The sequence below is a fragment of the Netta rufina genome (genome assembly GCF_964035555.1).
Source record: "Netta rufina genome assembly, chromosome: 1".
NCBI lineage: Eukaryota > Metazoa > Chordata > Aves > Anseriformes > Anatidae > Netta > Netta rufina.
The window spans coordinates 32,051,283-32,071,102 of NC_140123.1; the positions used below are offsets into that span (position 1 = coordinate 32,051,283).

Sequence of the window (19,820 nt, forward strand, 5' to 3'; positions counted from 1 at the left end):
CATCCTCCACTTTTAGCTAGGTTGACTTAACCATATAGCAGTGTGGAATGAATACATTGTAAAGATTGTCTCCTTCTGTTATGGATTCATGTTGTCCAAAAACGTGTTTCCTAAGTTGAAAACTCCTGCCTACTGAAAGGGAGAGTTTTTTATAGGGTACTGTTCTGAAAAGGCTAATTTTGGATGTGCCACTGTAATCATTAATTTGAGGTAATGTGGACAAATTATGTGTTATGTTTTATATCTATATAAAGCGCTTTTAAAATGTAATAGCGGGCTCTCTGATCCTTCAGGCAGCACATTTACTACAACACCCTGTCGTGGTTCCGCATTTTTACTAATGCTTTTTTAATATGGAACATTATAAATAGTATTACTGATTGTAAGTATGAATTGAATTATTCATTTCATAAAATATGCATCTCCTTATTTCATTTCTGAGCAACTCTTCTCCTCTTTGGTTGAATGTTTGTATAATCCGAGTTTGTAATTGAAAATTGGTTGATTTTATTTGAGTTACAATACTTATTTCAGTCCACTGACTAACTGTTTTTCCACTGGTGTTGCCCACATTTAGTCCTTACCAATTTTCAAGTCTTCTGGAAAACAAACGGTCAGGCATTACTTCAGCAATTTTGAAGCACCTTTTTCCACCATGAAAGGATTTGTGTGTATGTTTCTTGACTATTCATAAAAGTACTTTCATTTCTTTCACTATTACTGTGGCAAAATAACTGGAATATTTGTCTAGTTCAGTTAACAGACGGAAGAATTGCTACTTATAATGAGCAAGGAGGTGTGAAACATTGTTTTCATTTTTTTATGCAAGCATACTTGTAACTCACTTCAAAGCAAGCCATATTTTGATCAATGGTTCAGAATCTTCTAGGAATTGATTTGTTAAGCAGAATCTGTATAGTATAATTGAATTAGAATTCAATACTAGAAATTGCTGTGAATGAGTAGAAGATTACTGTAATACAGATTTCTTGTCATACAGAATCTTTTCTAGTGATACTATGAAACTCAGTTACATGTGGGGGGATTTGTTTCTCCTAATCTGAAATGACTTTACATGTCTGAGCTAGTCACTACAGCTTCCATTTATGAACAGGAGAGAAAGTAATTTTTGGGTCATAGTTTACCTAACCTATTTTAGACATTTACATTATAATGAATTGAACACGCAAAATGCGTACGTTGACATCTGAGCAACTGCAGGATGTGGTAGTCATTTGTTTATTGCCCTTAGATTTTTATTTTAAGCTTAGCACTATATTGGATTTTGAGGTTAATAGCTGATAAAGAAATAGCCAATCTTTTTTCTTTTTGTTTGTATTTTTAATTTGAATTAGGATTCCTTTCCTATGATGTCAGTCCAGCATATTGTTGAACGGCTTTACCCCTATAATGTTTTCCTTGGAAAGGAAGGCAGGACTGCAGTCAAAGATGCACTAAAAGTAAGTATTGCATATTGTAATTCCAGGAAAAGATGGATTATGACAGTCGTTCTCCTGACTAATGCTTCTTCATTAGCTCAGTTTGAAAAAACAAAAGAAACAAACAAAAACAAACAAAAACAAGTAATCTAAATGGTTACATTATTGCTGATGCTAATTTAAAAAAAAAAAAACAAAAAAAACACAACAAGGCAAACCAAAAAACATAAGCTCATAGATTCCATTATAGTGATAGGTGAACTCTCAATGTTGTATAGAATATTTAGACCTCAGTTAAAGACTACATAAAACCTGCTATTACAGAAGTGCTTGTTTAATTTGAAAGTAGCTATTTACATGGTTAAGGTAGTCTAATGCTTAAAAAATGCCTTTTGCCTGTGACCTTTATGAGGAGATAATAAAATAAAAAAAGAGATGACGTGACAAAAAACGCATTTCTTATAGCATGGTTAAAGGTTATATTGTCTGGTTTTAGTCTGTATTAGCCTTTTACTGCTTGTTTTTGATCAGATGTTGTGTTGTTTTGGCCATGCTTTATAATAATAGCTTATCAAATGTAATTAGGCTGGGTTTTTCTATTCCTTCTTTCAAAAAGTTAGCAAATTTTTGAATGCATTGTAAGGAGTTACTGCAAATTAACATTTGCATCCTAGAGCATCTTACCCAGTTCTTTTAGTCATGAAAAATTGAAGTTATTTGTACCTGCATATTTAGAAATGCTTGACTTAGTGGTCTTAGTAGCTTAGTAGCTGTTTTTCCTGAAACCATGCCCATGTGTCAGGGAAATGATTGTAGTCTCTCCCTGCTGCCATTTCCTGAATACTGCCTTTTGGCATGGGAGCTTAGTTCTGTGTTCCCTGTGTAGCCAGGCTGCTTTGCTCATTTTCATGAGTTTCGGGATGGACAGTCCTTGCGTTTGAAGGAGATCCTGCTAGTTTTCACAGGCCTTCAGAGCCCTTCCCTGTGGGATCATACCTGCCACTTCCCTGAACAAGCCGGTCTCGTTTCCTGAACTGCAGGATCTGCTCCTTGTTTGTGATTAGCAGAGCCATCTGTGCATCACTGTGCACGGCCACTGCAGCACCTGTGTTAAGAAGCTATTCCAGGAAACCTTCAGAAATCTTGATTGAGTGTGTCATGTGGTGTTGCCCGTCCAGCACATTTCAGGGTGAATGAAATTGCCTGCAAGAACCAGGATCTGGATGGAAATGCAGATTTCTGTCTGTTAACAAAGCAGTAACAGTCACTCCTGTTCTCAATATGCCTTTATTTGACATTTTTTGTGTTATGTTTCCTCTATCAATTATACATAGTGTATGTCTTAATATTCTGTACCATCAGCCTCTTTCGTTTTCCATTACTTTTAATGAATTTTGTGTTGCGTGTGCTTTTGCTTCCATTGTAAGACAGGTGGATTTGAATAGTAAAATCTTCTTCAGTGACTGTCTACTGTTAAACACCTCCTTATCACTTGAACATCTCTGTGTTAATTTTCAATTTTTTGGATATTCTTCCTCAGCATTTTTTTACAAGCTTGTCCCTTTATATCACCATGTCCATATAATAGAATATTATTCTGTTTGCACACAACATATAGCGCTAAGCATAGAATCTTAAAAAATGCAGAAAATAGCTGGTTGTACTGAGGAACTCCTGTTTATAATGATATTTTAGCAGTAGCAGTGCCAGAACTGTATTAAACATGAATAAGAAATGATTTTTTTCCATCCCACAAGAAATGTAAGGGAGAGGAGTCTGGCAGAAGCAAGGTGATTTATTATTCTACCCTCCTACAGATTTCCAAAAAGCATCCAGCTAATGTTTGCCACTGAAAACTGTTTTTTCTGTGTAACAGGATACAGTTAGGGAATATTAATTTTAGCTAGGAAGGATTGAGAGTTGAAAAATGGTATACTTGAAATGTATTTGCAGTTGATAAGTTGATTTGTGAGGATTGAATCACTGTTTAACATTAGCTAATGTTTAAAGAAAACAAAATCAAATTTCATATAGTAAAATGTAAAGTTTAGACATCTGAGTTGGAGACAGACATGGGGAAGTAGTGATCTCCCTGCTAATGAATCTTATTTTCAGGATATTGCCTGTTTCAGTCAGCAGCCAAAGATGAGAAGTGAGGTAGATGGCAGTTAGGCTGAACAGCAACTTCTGGCAGCTGTTAGAACCTGCGTATGTTTCTGGAAGATTTTCTATCCACCACGCACTGTCTTCCCAACCATAATCTTCATCTTAGGTAAATCTTTTCCATATATGCCTTCTTGTTCACTGGGACTCCACCACGTCCTGGGTATTTCTCATAATTCTAACTCTTGATTGTCAATTAATATGAACTATTGACTTACACCTTCCCTGCGATTAAAATTAATTTGTTACAGAATTAGTCTCGGAAGCATAAAGATCCTTTGAAATGCAAATCTCTTGTTGAGTGGATCTAGATGGAGTTAAACTTGTCTTAGGTTTAATTCAGGCTATCTGTCTGCCAACTTTTTCGTATAATGTAAATGTGGCTCCTTGTGTCAAACTAGTACGTGTTGAATAAAGTGTTCCTTGATTGCACACTAATCCAGCATCAGCAGTGATCATGAGAGCTGCTTATAAAGGTCGTTTGTACAAGGACTGTAGTTGGCAACATTCGTTATTCATTAGATTATTAATTTGTGATAAACAGGACAAATATACCAAAACAGATTTGAGAATGATGTGCCTTTGGGTACCCATATATGAAGTCACTGCATTTGGGAAACTGCATCAATTTCTATTCTGAAAGAAGATTTTAAATGTAGGAGCTCTTACAAAGGAAAGCATGACTTGATTTGAATTCTGGCCTTTAAAAATTATTCTATACATGAAATACTGGCATGACAAATTATTTTGACTGACAGATGAACATTTGAAATGCAATTCTAAGAAATAAGTCAAGAAGTTGTATAACCTAAGCTTTTCCTTTAGAAGATTTAGATGTTGATAAATCACCAACTTCAAGGAAAACAGCCTTCAGTGAAACATTCCTGAACAGTGAGCTTAAGTACATATGATGGTCTCTCACAGTCATGAAGTTTTCTTCCCTAGGTGCTATTATTGATAGGCATTTATAGAATTGGTCACCTGTATGGCAGTTGAGTTGGGTGGCTCACAAGAGGCTGCAGCTGTTCTGTATTCATTTCTTCATTGTTCAATAAGCGTTCAGTATTTTACTTCAGGTTCATCTGGGATTCGTGTTTTGACTTTTTAATTCTCACATGCCTTTTGCAGGCTTGCTTTTTTACTGTATAGGAAACATCCACTATTTTATTTTATTTTTTAAAAAACTTCCAATGAAGAGAATCCTCCTATTAGATTTCAGAAACAACACATAGATCGGATTTGTTTTACTAAATGAGCAGCAGATCCCTTTTAGTTTACTGTCCAAGTGTTTAACTTTGCTCTAAGAACCATCTAGAATTTTTCTTAATGGTTTAATGTACTGATTAATTTTGCATTTAGTGTCTTGATCTTATATCAGGTATGAGCTTGTTTATTCCCTTTGACTCGTTTTTTCTTTTTTGTTTTCATTTTTTTCTTTGCACATCCTCTTTAACGTTGCCTGACCTCTTCCTCGAAATCTGTTTCCCTGCTTCACAGTAGGGAACCCCTTCAAACTAAAGAGGTACTCTCTCACGGAGAGTAGACCAATCCTTCAGAAACTTGGAATTGTTTTTCTTGTTCTGCTCAGTCTAAGATCTTTCTGTTGCAAATTGTGGTCTAAGGAAGGAATTGTTTCTGTTCTATCCCTCTACGTGACAAGCCCCTCTCCTCCCCCAGTCATTTATAATCTTTGGGTTTTTGCATTAATGAATGCTCTTGGTGCCAATACATACCATTGCAGTGGAACCTCTCCTTCAGACTTTCCCCATCTATCCTATCTTATGCTTGCAGTTCAGAGGTTGCTTGTAAAACAGTTCAGTCTCCTTCTTGCTTGAAAAAAACTTTTTCCCTCCGGTGAAGAGAATCTTCAGCAAAGATCAGTTGCTTCTGGATGCCTGCACATCTCTTTTTGAACAGCTTTGCTGTCCTGTGGGTTCAACAGAGTGGCTATCTGCAAATATGTCTCATTTAACCTCTCTGTTCCTTTGACCAGGTGGAGCACCAGACTATTCTTTGCAGTTTCCCTTCTGAGATAGCACTGATCACTAGATACTTCCAAGAGTTCAGAAGTCCTCTTATTCCTTGTTTTGATTTTCATAGCATGCCTATTCTCATATGTTTCTAGGCATGCAGAATGTGGCCTGATGGTTATGGAGTGCCAAACCTCTTCTCTTGTTTTAGGTGGCTAGTTTGTTCTTTTTTTTTTTCTTTCCTCTTGAGTCTGAGGCAATGCGGCTGCCCATTTCTGGTTCTCCAAGTAAGTGTATCCCAAACTTACTGATACTGAATGTACTCAATAGTTGTCCTTCCAAGCCACAAACATTTTTTCCTTTGCAACTATCAACTTGGATTCTATACAGAGGAAGTCATTTCCGGCTCAGACAAACTCGATGTGCTGTACATCCATTTCATGCCACTTTCTGATTCCATATCTGGCTATTGTAATTCTAAAAGAACTACAGCAGAGGTCTGTTGCATCCTGAAAGCCACAAAGAGTTGTTTTGTTTGTTTGCTTCTCCTGTCCAGGTGTAAATGTGGTAATTTATTTAATTACTAAATTATCCAGTTCAGCGGCATCTCTGTGCTAAAAAGTGATGATTCAAATGTGTCACACAAATTCAGTAAAGATCTGCAGAGAATGACAGCTATCTTTCAATTTTTGACCCTGCTTTGGGGTCTGAAAGATGAGCTGTAGGACCCTCAACAACATTAGTAAATATATAAAATCACCTTCAGAATTTTAGACTCCCAAGACCTTTATGTGCCAGATCTCCCACTGCTGTCTCCACATCATCACTGATTGACACAGAGGCTGCTGATACAGATAACCTTACAGCTTGCTCAGTTATTTCTTCTGTTGGTATCTGAGTAGGGGATTTTAGTGTACAGTTTGTGGTTTTGTGTACAAGCAGATTTGACCCCATCCAAAATGCCATTAAATTACCAAGAATATTAAAATTTCCTAATGAACGTGAGAGTGAGAACATCTGCAGTTCGTTTCACAGAACCATAGTTTGCGCATTTCTTCGAATCACAGGATGAGGTACTACTATGATTCAGGCATTCGTTTTTGCTGCTGCTGTATAAATATTTAATGGCATCTGAAGCTGTTATACTAAAAATACAGTTTGGGGCAGTCTTTCGCTAAAGTAAATGTACCTTAAACTCAAGTTTAAACTGGAAATTTATATCGGCTTTTGCTCCAGAGTGGAAATTTACAAACTGATGAAGAGCCAAAGTGTCTGTATGAATGCATTTCAGTTTTCTTTCTAAACTTTAATAGGCAGTGCTGTGAATACTAGTAGTAATAAAACCACATACTTTTTAAGAATTATTTCACTTTAGTGACTTCTGTTTAACTTTTCTTCTAAGGAGTTGGACTGATACTTCTTTTTCTCCTGTTGATTCAGCTTTCACTCTGTTGGCACCATGACTTCAGTAGTTTTAGTGGGGTATTTTGGTGCTTGAGCCCCCCTGATAATGACTTCCCCTTCACAACAAAATAGACTTTTTATAGGATTTTTTAAATGGTTCTCATGCTTTCTCTATACAGCATAAAATACAGTACAATGCTCAAAAGGAGATTGGGAAGACAAAAGTCTATTTCTTTATCTTTGTTATACCAAGAACATGCTGTGAAGGCTTAATTTGTACAGGTTATCCTCAGTTTTTGCCATGTGATAAGGCTGCGGGGCTACATAAATGTAATGTTTGATGGTTATTTTTATTGGCAGCCAGAAATTGAAATCTGCAGTTGGTTATAATGGCCTGCAAAGGTAGGTGTTCTATTATTGCGTTTGCTAAAGTCTATCATCCATTTCTCTTATAATTTCAGTCTGAATAAGACTGCAAAGTCTCTGTATGTCATTTTAAATTTACATCTGTCATTACAGTCAGAATAAGTAAATGGTAGATCTTTTTGGTTCGGTTTTAATGAATATGTAAAATATATAGGCTGTCAAGAAAGTGAACACAGGTACGTGAAGTAAAGTGAAGTTTAAGTAAATGGATTTAGGACTTCACAGGAAATTAATATTGAGTATGTTTCTGACCCTGTTATTGGAAGTACCAGATTTAAACAAGAAAATTGTATTTAATAATTAATTCCTCCAAACCTCTATTTTTACAGCGTTTTGAGCTTCAAGACTCAAAAAGCCATTTGCGCCCAAGAAGGATTACAAAAGTAGAAAGTGTGCCAGGAAACAAACCCTTCAAGGCTGATGTAACGGTCCAGATCGGTGAAAAGGAAGTGACATTCCAGGTAAGAATTCATATATTCATAAAACTCTATTTTGTTATCATAAACTTACTCAGGAATTTAACAGTTACACTTGGTACTGAAACTCATTTGCACTGAATATTTAATTTTTGGTAGTGTAACATTTTATTTCATTTTATACGTGCCCTTGTGTCCAAGAAGGCCAGTGGTATCCTTGGGGTGCCTTAGAAAGAGTATTGGCAGCCAGACAAGAGAAGTTATCCTCCTGCTTCTGCTCAGCCCTGGTGAGGCCACACCTGGAGTACTGTGTCCAGTTCTGGGCTCCCCAGTCCAAGGGGGACATGGAGCCACAGGAGAGCCCAGCTGAGGGCTATGGAGATGATTAGGGAACTGGAGCATCTCTCTTATGAGGAAAGGCTGAGAGAGCTGGGCCTGGTTAGCCTGGAGAAGAGAAGACTGAGAAGGGATTTTATCGGTGTATATAAATGTCTGAAGAGATGGTGTCAAGGCAATGGGGTCTGACCAGTGCCCTATGTTAGGACAAGAAGCAATGTGCACACGCTCAAACACAGAAAGTTCCATTTGAATATGAGGAAAAACATATTTACTCTGAGGGTGGTGGCACACTGGAAAAGGTTGCCCGGAGAGGTTGTAGAATTTCCTTTTCTTGAGATACTCAAAACTTGCCTGGACATGATGCTGTGCAGGCTTGAGCAGGTGGGTTTGACTAGATGATCTCAAGAGGTCCCTTCCAACTTCAACCGTTCTCTGATTTTATGATTTATTAGAGCATGTAGATAAGCAATAAGATTATGAATAAGAAATATTTTATTTTTATATAAATGAGTCACATGTAGGAAAGTGCAAGTTTAAGTATATCCTGATAAAGCAAGTGCTGAAAAATGGATGAAAGGAAAATCTCTAATGCAATAAAAAAAAACAAGAAATTTAGAATAATAGAATACTTTAGAATAATAGAGTACTTGTGATGCTCTTGGTGCTGCTTTCCCTTTTTTCTTTAATATAGCAATAGTCTGTCTATACTTCAAATAAAATCTAATGAGTGCTTGGTAATGTTCTGACACAGGATGTTGGGAAAATGGAACAAAAGTAATCACATCAAATATGATTAGTTTGAGTTTCTTCCGAAGAAGTTTATGACCCGCTAGGTGGTGAAATGAGGTTCTATTCAGGAAACAGACACTGATCTAAGAACTTGAATTTAATGTTGAATCTGGAGGCTGGAGAGTCTCTAAAAGAAGGTGAATTAGTGGGAGTTACAAAGAGATTGTTTTAACATTGGTGAGGAATATCTTCAGAGAGTTTGTACCATGACAATGAAAAGGGGAAGAGCAGCAAAGAGGAATTTGTCAGAAAAATTTAAATCTGTAAGGATCTGATTGGACTTTTTCTGAGGGGAAGATTTTTGCTTTCATCTGACATGTAAATGATGCCTTCTGAAAATATGTCTGCACAGTGTCTCTTTGGGAACAGGAGGACAGTAGGAGTTTGAAGATGAAACAATTCCCAGTAGAACGAGAGGCAGAGCGAGTGTCTTAATGTGGAAGATAATTGAATATTTTTGCTCTCCAAAGTTCTGTAGCCCCTTCAGATTTTTTTTTTCAAAATTTTCCTTCCCATTTGTTTTTCTCTGACAAGCAATAAATACCAGTGATCCTAATATTTTGTCTCCAGGATAAGCAGCCTCAAGTTCTTTGCACACCCCAGTACCATAATTGAATCGGTTCATGTTTTTGTTTTCTTGTTTTGATTTGTTGTTTTGTTTTCCATTAAGAGTGGGAGTAGGAGATGTAGAGGAAGTTGTTTATTACAAATTATACAACTTTTTTTTTTTTTTTTTTCAACAAAACTTTAGGTTTGATAATGACCATCATCTGCAAAATATTACAGTATTTTTGGAAAAGTGTAACTCAGTCCTCACTCAGTCCTAGAGCTATCACAATATAGCTTATTTAGTGTTTTGTTTTGTTTTGTTTTCCTTATAGGTTCCAGCTGGGACTGGGATGTTAAAACAGCATTCTCAATCAGAAGCTTTCGTAAGGACTTCCAGCCATGATCAGCTGTTGGCAGAAATGATGCAATCCCACATGGTTAAAGATATGTGTTTAATTGGAGGAAAAGTAAGAATTTAAATTTATTTTTCCCTCCTTTCCACATGTTCCTTACAATGAAATCTTATTTATTTATCTATTTATTTATTAACTCTTTAGGGCTGTGGCAAAACAGTTATCGCTAAGGAATTTGCTGATATACTAGGATACAGCGTAGAACCAATCATGCTGTATCAGGTAAGTAAACTATTGGTTGATGATCATGCTGTAAATATGATCCAAAATACAATGCACAGATTCTCTCTGTAATGTCATCTTCATATACAGCTGCAGCTTTTAAAATCATGAATAATCACCAATACACATTTAAAAATAAAAGAGGATAGAAAAGACTTCAAAGATAGCAAAGTTTTATGATCATTTTAGAGCATTTTTTAATTGGTTAGAATGCTCATCTAAAATAATTCCATTTTATTGTAGACCTAAACAGAGGGGGGGTACTATTGATGCTTACATATATTAATATATATAATATATATTAATTCAACATCATTACATATAAATTAGCCCCGATACTGCTTTACTTTAATTTTTTTGACTTCATTGGGAATACAAAAGAAAGATACATAACTTAAATGATTCTCCTTATGTTTTGTTTATTTATCACAGTGATCTTTCTGTTAGCCACAGAGAACTGACATTTCGTTTTGTGATTTGGCATGACTGAGTGTCATAAAGAAAACTTTGTCCTCTGTATCTTCTCCTTTTCAGATCTTTTTTTCTCCTTTTGAAGTATGTTTCCTGCCTTTAGACCAGAGTGGTGACCTCTTGTAATTCATGTATATTGGAATTCTCTAGAATACCTATACTTTTTTTTTTTTTTTCCCTTATACTATTTAATTTTATAATGTATCACCATGATTAAAACTATTTTTTATTGTTACAGAAGACAGCTTCTTTACTGTACTGAGAATCCAAAAAGTTTTAAATCCTTCTCAGGAATTTTTTATTTTTCACATTCTGTAGGTTTAATCTTCTTTTTTTTTTTTTAGTTTCTTCTCCTGTCTGTGTCCTCTTACAAGTTTGTTTTTTCTGATGCATATCACGTGGAATTTAAAACAATATTGTAATTTCTGTGCCTTTCCTTTTTTTTTTCTGCATTTTTGCTTAGCCTGATGATTACAGTTGTGGTGGGACTGCACTGCAGTAGAGAAGATGGTGTTTACATGTGATATACACATATTACATTGAATTAATATTAATGGTGCTCATTATTTGTCAGTGCTATAGCAAACAAACAGTAATCTTCAAGCTCTTAGCCTATCTGTTCCTAATTTGTTTATGTTGTGGAAGGGGCCTTAGTATAGATGTAGCTTTAAAAATGAATTTTGGAGAGACGTGTTTATATTTTTCATGAGACACACTGGCTTAGTTGCCTTAGAATGGCAGTTATGGGATAAAATGATGAGGAAAGGGCCTCCTCCGTGAGCTTTGAAGGTGGTGACGAGATTATCTTACTGTAGCTGAGTTGGAGGAAGAAATTTACAGTAGCTGAAAAGGTAATGGCAGAGTAAACGTTTTTACTGAGTAAAATTTAAAGTTTAGTATTTACAAAGATAGAAAAAGCAGGAACGGTTCTAGACAGATTGGGCATACAGATTAAGGGAATTCAGTTTTTTGGAGCTGTCAGTTGTCTCGGAGTATGATAAATGGGGAGTGGTGGGCATGCTCTACATTTAGGGTTTTTTTCCCCTTGGTTTCATCCAGACAACGCTTCAGACTGTCTCACAGCACCAGAGTTTTTTGAAAACCCTGAGGTTTGTCCTGCTTAACAGTGATCTCCTGTAGGCAGCGGTCACTTGGTACTTGTTTGGAGAGTATTGTTCAGTCTTAGATCTTGGTGAACTGCAACCTCATGACATAAATAGAAAAAAAAAAAAAGAAATTGAAAAGTGGAGTGACTGAACTTGATTTTTACAGTAGGGATCATACATGTAAGGTTTTCTTTATAACCTTGAGTAATGAAACTACTCTCAAATAAAATATGAAGTCAGGGGTATTCCATGACCTTGGGAGCCAAAATGCACCAAATATGACTGCAAAAGGGTTTGCAGTCATAAGTGATAATAGGCAATAATGTAGGGGAACGCTAGTCTGAGATGTAACACAATATATTGGTCTCTTTCTTCCCTGTCCTTTGCTTATTTAATTTTTTCCTGGGCAGCATGGAGACCTTCAAAGGAGGAAACAGCAGCTGATCTGGATTTGCAATGGTGTGTAGGGAGAGAAGAGACACTGACTAAAAGGGGTGGTGACACTGAAGGGTTGAAACAGACAAAAAAGAACAGAAAAGAGAGATATTAATGGTGATGAAAGAAGAAAAAGTCCATTTTATGTTTTCTTGAAATGGTGAGAATCTCTCCAGACAGGATCCCAATGCTTTTCCTTCCCCAAGAATGCCTTTAGCTTAAAAAGATGCAGACACTGAAATGGTCTGTATAAATGGAGCTCTTTTCTTATGCCTTAACCTGCCCAGCTGTGAGCACATTTGGGATCCAAAGCTACACAACCCATCAGTGCTAGGTTGTGTTCGTGGTAATACATTTGGCTTCCCAGCAGCACCTGTTACCTTGTGTACAGTTGTATGTTAAGACAGGTGCATAACTTCTGGGTGAGAACTGTGTTGTACTTCTCCCTGCACTTATCCACGTAAACATATTTTTAAATCGCCTCAGGAAAAGAACTTTTGCATCTCAACAAACCCACTTAAGGACAAACACACCCTAACCCTTGTTTTTTGTACACAGTGTGGTATTGGGTACTCACCAGCAAAAGTAGGCAATTATTTGGTCCTGCAAGCTTAAAAATATGGCCACTATCTTTCAACATCCTACCTTTAATTAGTATGGCTTCACTGAATAGGAGCAGAAGACTTCCTTTTTGGAGATGCATGATAGGAGGAAGAGCTGCTGAAGAAACTGGTTACTCACTAAACATCTTTCCTGCAAAGGGTCTGTAATTCCTACTGAAATAAAATCTAGGTCAGGGATTTGAAGCACTTTCTACTGAAGTGAACCTTTCCTTTGGTTTCACCAGGATTTGATCGAGTTAAAAGGGCAGAGGGTTTTCATAGAGGCTTTTTGGTGATACGAAACATCATTGCTAAGGCGAAAGAAAATGAATATTTGTGAGCTCAGCATTTGGTATAAATTAGAATTTATATTTTTATAAAATATTTTTATATTTTTGGTATAAATTATAAATTGTGTAGACATAGACATGACTACATAATGTCCAAATGTGCCTCTATGCGTCTATCTATTTCCTATGTGCAGTATCTTAGAAAATCTCAGAAGTTTTTACAGGAAGCCATGTGTAAAAAATGATTGCAGCTAAGCCATGCATCTTCTGTTATATTCTAAGGATGCTTTTGTTGTTGTTTTGATGTGTTGTTGTACACATCAGTGGCTTCGCACAGCAAAGTAGTAGCATAGGTTAATGACAGGGGCAATGTTAAATATTAATTGATACAGTAATTGACAATGAAGGCTATGAGAAGTTTAATGGAACAGATTTCTCTATTTTACTTCAAAAAATATCTTTCTGGCTCTTTTGAGAGAGACCATATTGTGCTAATGTTTGATTCATCCTTTACATCCAAAGTTGATTTGAATAGTGTGAAGAGCCTTAGGTCTTTCTATTGATTTCACAGAAAAATCTCGACAGCTTTTATGTCGTGAGGTTAGAATCGAATCTATCTAAACCAAGGGTTTCTAAATGTTTTGCGCACATAGATCATCTCTAACAGTTGCCTCACTGAACAATTCCTGTCTAATTCGTGATCTCTGACATCCTTATACAGATTTCTGATTATATACAATCCCACATAGGCAAATTCCTGCCAAAGAAACTCATGCTGATTAGGAAGGATTTGTTTTTAAGTTCTCCTACTGCAGTTAAGGAACAGCAAATGAAAAGCAGCAGCCAGCTAGTTTTGTGTACTGTAGCTAGATAACTTTTGTTTTAAATTGTTTAAAATAAAACATTTTGCTTTTATTTTTATCTCTCCTCCTAAATTTTTAAGGCTAAAAAAGCAGTATTCAAAGTGATGTTACAACAATTTTCCGTCAACTTGCTCTTCCTTTCTCTCTTCCACAGCAAAAGCAATCTTTTAAGCACATCACTTGTGTTTGTGTACTGTGATGTTTTTGTTTCTAGGATTTTTTTTTTTTTGGTATGACTTCATAATTGTTCTTTACAAATTCCTTCCAATTTTTTATTTGAGAAATATTAACAAAATGTGAGTCCAAACTGGCATGAAAAGCAGGAAACAGAGCTTTTTCACCTCATAATTGCCAAGAACATGATTAGCACGGAGAACCGTGGAGAATGGCTAAATGGGAGGCTTGGATTGCTATAGCTGCAAAAGGGAGGAAAGCAGTTACCCTGCTTGTGTTCTCTCTTGAACTTCCTTTTTTCCTGGTATATGAGGTATTTTAGAAAGTAACCACTGCAATAAAGCATATGCTGAGTTACAATGACGGTTAGAAATGAAAATAAAAATTTTGTTTCATAAGGCAGTATAATTTTGCAATTGCTTTGCTTAAGTGGTGGTGGAGGAGTGGGGTTGGGTGAGGAAGTGATTCATACCTTTCTGTCATCTCCCCTCCAAAGGGAAGAATTTCTAGTGGCAGAATATTATCTTTTTATATCTCATAATATTATAGTTATAATATTATGTATTAAAAATAAATTTAGAGTAAATAAATAGAAGCAGTAAATCGTTGCCATTAAAAATGTATTTGATCTTGGAGGTCTTTTCCAACCTTAATGATTGTATGAAAACAAACCCCTTACAGAGCTTGGGCAAGCGTTAAGTTAATGATGCTTCATTTCAGTTCATCACTAAACTGAACCTAATGGATCCATTTAAATAAAGATATAAACATTCATTTTATTTCAAAAAATATTTTTGCAGCAAAATACACTTATGAGTTTATCTTGAGAAAACTAATGCGTGGTTCTCAAGCTGCTGGAATTACAGATAGACAACATTGTGCATAGCATATTAGGCTTCTGATAATTCACATTGGATGCTGTTTCATGCGTGTAGAGGTGAATTGTCAGAAGTTGTGTTAGTTGAATATTCACTTATACAGCATTTGCTAACTACAGAGTACACACTTCTGATACAAGTCCTAAAAATACTTAATTTTTTCTCTGGCTTTCATTAAAAGTGGCTTACTTAGTCTATGAAGTCACTAATAGAACAGTAGAATGCACAAACAGTGCATTAAAAAACAGAAGTATAATAATAAAAACACTGTCTGTTTTTGTGCATCTGAATGTGAGGCTCTAAATTATAAAAAATATACTGAAAGAATCAGACTTTGTCCTGTTATTTTAAGGCTTTTAAGGAAACGCAGAAAGAGGAAATGATTCAGGCCATATGATGTAATGTATTCTATTTTTATTCTTCAGAGGGTTTATAGTTGTGAAAAGGACATATGCAAAAGCTACAGCTACAATAGCAAATATTTTTCTCATCTGATTTTAGGTTAAGTACTGTTCACAGCACAGACTGAGGAAGGAATTTCATCTTTCAGGCCACAAAATTGCTATTACATCCTTGTTGCTGTAGTGCATACCTGTTGTAATGGAACATTCAAAATATTTATACTGGAGGCTATACGAGATTTTGTCTTTGGTTGCAATTTATTCCCCAAGTCTTACTTTGTGATGCTCTACATACTTTTGGTATTGTGTTTGTTACTGGCTCCTTTCTTATCCTGTCCTTTCTTCTCTGACGAGCTTCCGCTGTACTTTTCTTCTAAGAAGTACAATGTCACACTCTTTTGTGTTATGATGTTACTTTAGGATTAATGATGAAGTCTTTGCTCCTTCAGGCGATTTCTTCTATATAAAATGAATGACTTCTGTTTGCGCCAGGTGTAACTTGCTGCCCCCTTCTGTACACGAAACTGTACAAGTTCTCATGAGCTCCCATTACATTTAAGGCAAAGGGAAAAAAAAAAAAAAAAAAAAATAAAATAAAAAAGGCTTTTTTTCTAGTTTCAGAGGGGTCCATGAGGTGATACTGGCAAGCCTAGAACTTTCAAAGACTATTTAACATAACACGTGTGTGAATGTTCGTGTGTGTGTGTGCATGTTTCTAATACTCTTTCAAAAAGTAATTGGAGATTTCCTGCTAATCTTCTTTGGGTATATTGTCAGGAAAAGCAAAATGTAGTTTTATAAAGAGAAAGCATGTACCTGTAGAAGAATGCAATACAGTATAAATATATTCTTCTGATGAATTGACAGGACATGACAGCCAGAGATTTGCTACAGCAGAGGTATACTCTTCCTAATGGGGACACTGCTTGGAGACCATCGCCGCTTGTTACTGCTGCCCTGGAAGGAAAGCTTGTTATTCTTGATGGCATTCATCGAATTAACCCTGGCACTCTAGCTGTACTTCAAAGGTCAGGATATGAGCATGGATAAGTTGCATGCACATCATCTGCTTACTGAGCACATGCCTATTGAGAAATTAAGTTTCTTATGGTGAATATGAGTTCATAACTTCAGAATACTGTAAAAATCAAGATGAGCAAGTTTGATAGAACATATAACATTCAGTCTTTACATACATGAAAGCAGAAGCAATTCTTTAATGTTCTTTAGAAGTCTAAAAGTACAGAAAATTTCAGCTCTCTGTAAATACAGTGTGTAAGTCTGAATTGAAGAATGGTTTTACTCTACACTTATCAAATCTAAAAATTAGTAATATTTGCACAATGATTTGAAAATGCAAGATGTCAGAAAATATTTAAAATACTGTGAATGCATTCTGCTGCTAAATAAAATACAATCATTAGTTACATGTAAAAGCATTCTTTATTTTGATTGAAAAGAACTCCTTCGGAATATTATTTCACAATTCAGTAAAAAAAATAAATTAAACTTCCCAGAAGCAAAAGTAGTAATATCAGATACTATATTAATAATAATCTGTAACATCAGGTCAAATATTTCTTGTACTTTGTTGACCTGAGTTGTGTAATGCCATTCATAAACTTACAGGACATAATTAGCTTTAAAAGCAGGTTGTAGCAAAAACATTTTATGAATTTGATTATTGTATATATACAGAGGAGAGTAGGCAGAAGAAAGAATGCTAGCCTGTTCTTTCTCTTTTTAAATCAGTTTATCTTTACCTTCTGATTTTTCTTCTAACACATGCATGTGCTGTATCTACATACATATAATCAATGTCTGCATTACAAAAAAAAAAAAAAAAGCTGTGTCTCTATGTATATTACTCATTAAAACCGATTGAAATATGTTGCTTCAGGAAACAAACCAGAAGTATATTACTTGGTACCAGTATGACTAAATGGCTGTTTAATATCACTTAATTTGAAAGATTTTTTTTCTTTCATTTTCTCATTATTTTCTATTTAATCAAGGTTTACTAACTGACTTTGCATTGAAACTATTTACTAATGCAAATTACTTTATCTTCACACCTGGATGCATCTTAAACTGCTATAACTTCTTTTTTACAATGACCTGTGTTAACTGAGGTAGCTTTTTTTTTATTAAAAAAGTATTGGTTGAAATAAGCATTATAGAAGGAAATTAAAGGCTAGATAAAGCGTATCTTTTATTTTCAAACAGACTAATACATGACAGAGAACTGACCCTCTATGATGGCACCAGATTATTAAGAGAAGACAGGTATCAGAACGTAAAAGAAGAATTACAGATCACTGATGAGAAACTACAGGAAAGGTAAAGTGTTGGCTATGACTATAGAATGCAAACAGCTTTTCATCCTGTAGAGCACTTAATCTCCTTTATTTTATTACAAAAACATCTTGCAAAATGCTTCCCTCTTAAAATGATACCTTTTAATCACTAAGAGGGCATACTTTAAACGCCAGTTTCCTCGTGATGGTTTGTTGTTTGGTTGTTTGTTGGTTTTTTTTTTGGCATGAGAAAATTATATCCTGTTTAGAGTGCTCAAACTAAGAGAAAATCATTAAATATCCTTCAACAAGGAGGAGTTAGAAATTGAAGAGAAATGGTAAGTACATAAAAATATAGATGTAAAAGAATATAAGTCTTAATTTTGGAACATTTTATTAACAGCACCTGAAAATAAAGCTAAACTGAAATTAAATATAGCTTGTTACTTCCTTTTTCTTCATTAACTAGAAAGCTGGTATTTAATTTACAACTAATATGGAGCAGGAAATCCTAAGGATGGGTTGGGACCCATTATGCTTATGCTTTTTGTTTCTTCACTTCCACTTGTCTGCTAAAAACATTCCACAGATAGAAAAGGTCTCTCCGATTGCCACTCCTGATATATAGTCAAAGACTGATGAAAAAATGCAGTTACTGGGAAGGATACTGTAGAGTGTACTCTAAGACAAATACAATCTAATATTCAGGCATATACAAAATAAGCAGTATCTAAGAAGCTAAATGTGCTGTGTTTTTTAAATGGCTCAAACCTCCGAAAAAAAACATTTGAAGTGTCAGATGACTGTGCTCACATTTACACTGCAAGATGTGTGTGCTCCCAAGCTTTCCAGAGACGTTCTCAGTTCTGGTAGGGATGCACTCGTGATGGGCAAACTCTTCATATGTACCACCCCCTGTTTCTCTTAATTGTCATGCTCAGTACAATTTTTTTGCTTTGATCTTCTTCATAGTCTACCCTTTAGAACTACGACTTTAAAAAAGTAGTTTTTCTTTTATTGCATAGTTGTTTTGCTATTTCTGGTTCCCCTTTGATCTAAAATACTGCACCATTGAGTTTTGTGAGAGGGGGTGTGTGTTGTTTTTTTTTTGTTGTTTTTTTGTTTTTTTTTAAGAACTTCATTTTAAATTTAAAGTCTTCTTTCACATTTATTTATTTGCTTACTTTTTGGAAGATATGATGTAATCTAAGCCTGTTTGTTGCTACTTGTATACAGGCTGCTGCAGCCATACGGCTAGCTAGATGGGCATTTCCAGCATTTGTTTTATGAGTAAAGAACTATATATCAGTGAAGTGTTCATAAGGATTTTAAGCCCAAACTTTGAAAAGAGAAGCAAAAAAAATCTCTAAGGATCCATCTTGGCATTTCATCCCGACTTTGTGTTCAACTTTGTACTTCAGTGTAGATCTACTGAAATACTGTGCACAGCTTTTTGCTACTTTGGAGGCCCCAAGAGTCCTTTTTGGTGTTCCTCAGTAGAATGTCCCTCTTGCCTTCAGATCACAATGCATTGCTTTTACCTAGCCACTTTGATGTTTTGCAACAGAGAGGTTATTGTGGATTGGTAAGAACTAAATGACCTATTTGACTGACCATGAGCTTTCATTCTAAAAGAGGGGTGACTTGTCTTCACTCTACTGAAGACAAGTTAAAGTAGTGCAATAATCTTTCAGCTTCTTTGGTTTGGCTGTGGTCTTCAGTATCAGTGGACCACTCATCTGTACAGAGGGTGCTGTACTGGTCAGACCTTGAGGAATTGAAGGTTTTTCAGGACCTGATCCTGTACCTAATGTTTTTGGTCTGATAATGTATTCTGAAAACATCACTACCTTTTACTTGCTCCAGGCTGTGATGTCAGGAGTTGTTCTTTGATTCCAGCACTGCAATCCTCCCTGCTATTCCTCCTTTTCAGCAGCAGTTACCTGTCACTGTAAGCTTCGGTACCTTCCAATGTCGCAGAATGGCTGTGCAAAGTGAGGTGTTCTTCCCAGACACCTTCTGATCAAATGTTATCTGGGTTCTGACAGCTGATTTAATCAGTGCAAGAAAACAGGAAGGCACAAACCATCCATCATTCGCCTGCAAAAGATTGCCTTGTGGAAATAGTGTATAGAATACATTGTACCTTGAATTTATGAGCAAATATCCTGGG

General features: G+C 35.7%; 1 protein-coding gene across 1 annotated transcript in view; it reads left to right on the plus strand.

Annotated features, from left to right (window-relative positions):
• Positions 1 to 19,820, plus strand: part of VWA8 (von Willebrand factor A domain containing 8) — a 194,234-nt gene that overhangs the window by 45,682 nt on the left and 128,732 nt on the right. The window contains exons 9-14 of the mRNA XM_084284039.1: positions 1,356 to 1,460; positions 7,732 to 7,863; positions 9,828 to 9,962; positions 10,053 to 10,130; positions 16,218 to 16,378; positions 17,577 to 17,690. Coding sequence (XP_084140165.1) covers positions 1,356 to 1,460; positions 7,732 to 7,863; positions 9,828 to 9,962; positions 10,053 to 10,130; positions 16,218 to 16,378; positions 17,577 to 17,690 — 725 coding nt within the window. The remainder of the gene's footprint in view (positions 1 to 1,355; positions 1,461 to 7,731; positions 7,864 to 9,827; positions 9,963 to 10,052; positions 10,131 to 16,217; positions 16,379 to 17,576; positions 17,691 to 19,820) is intronic.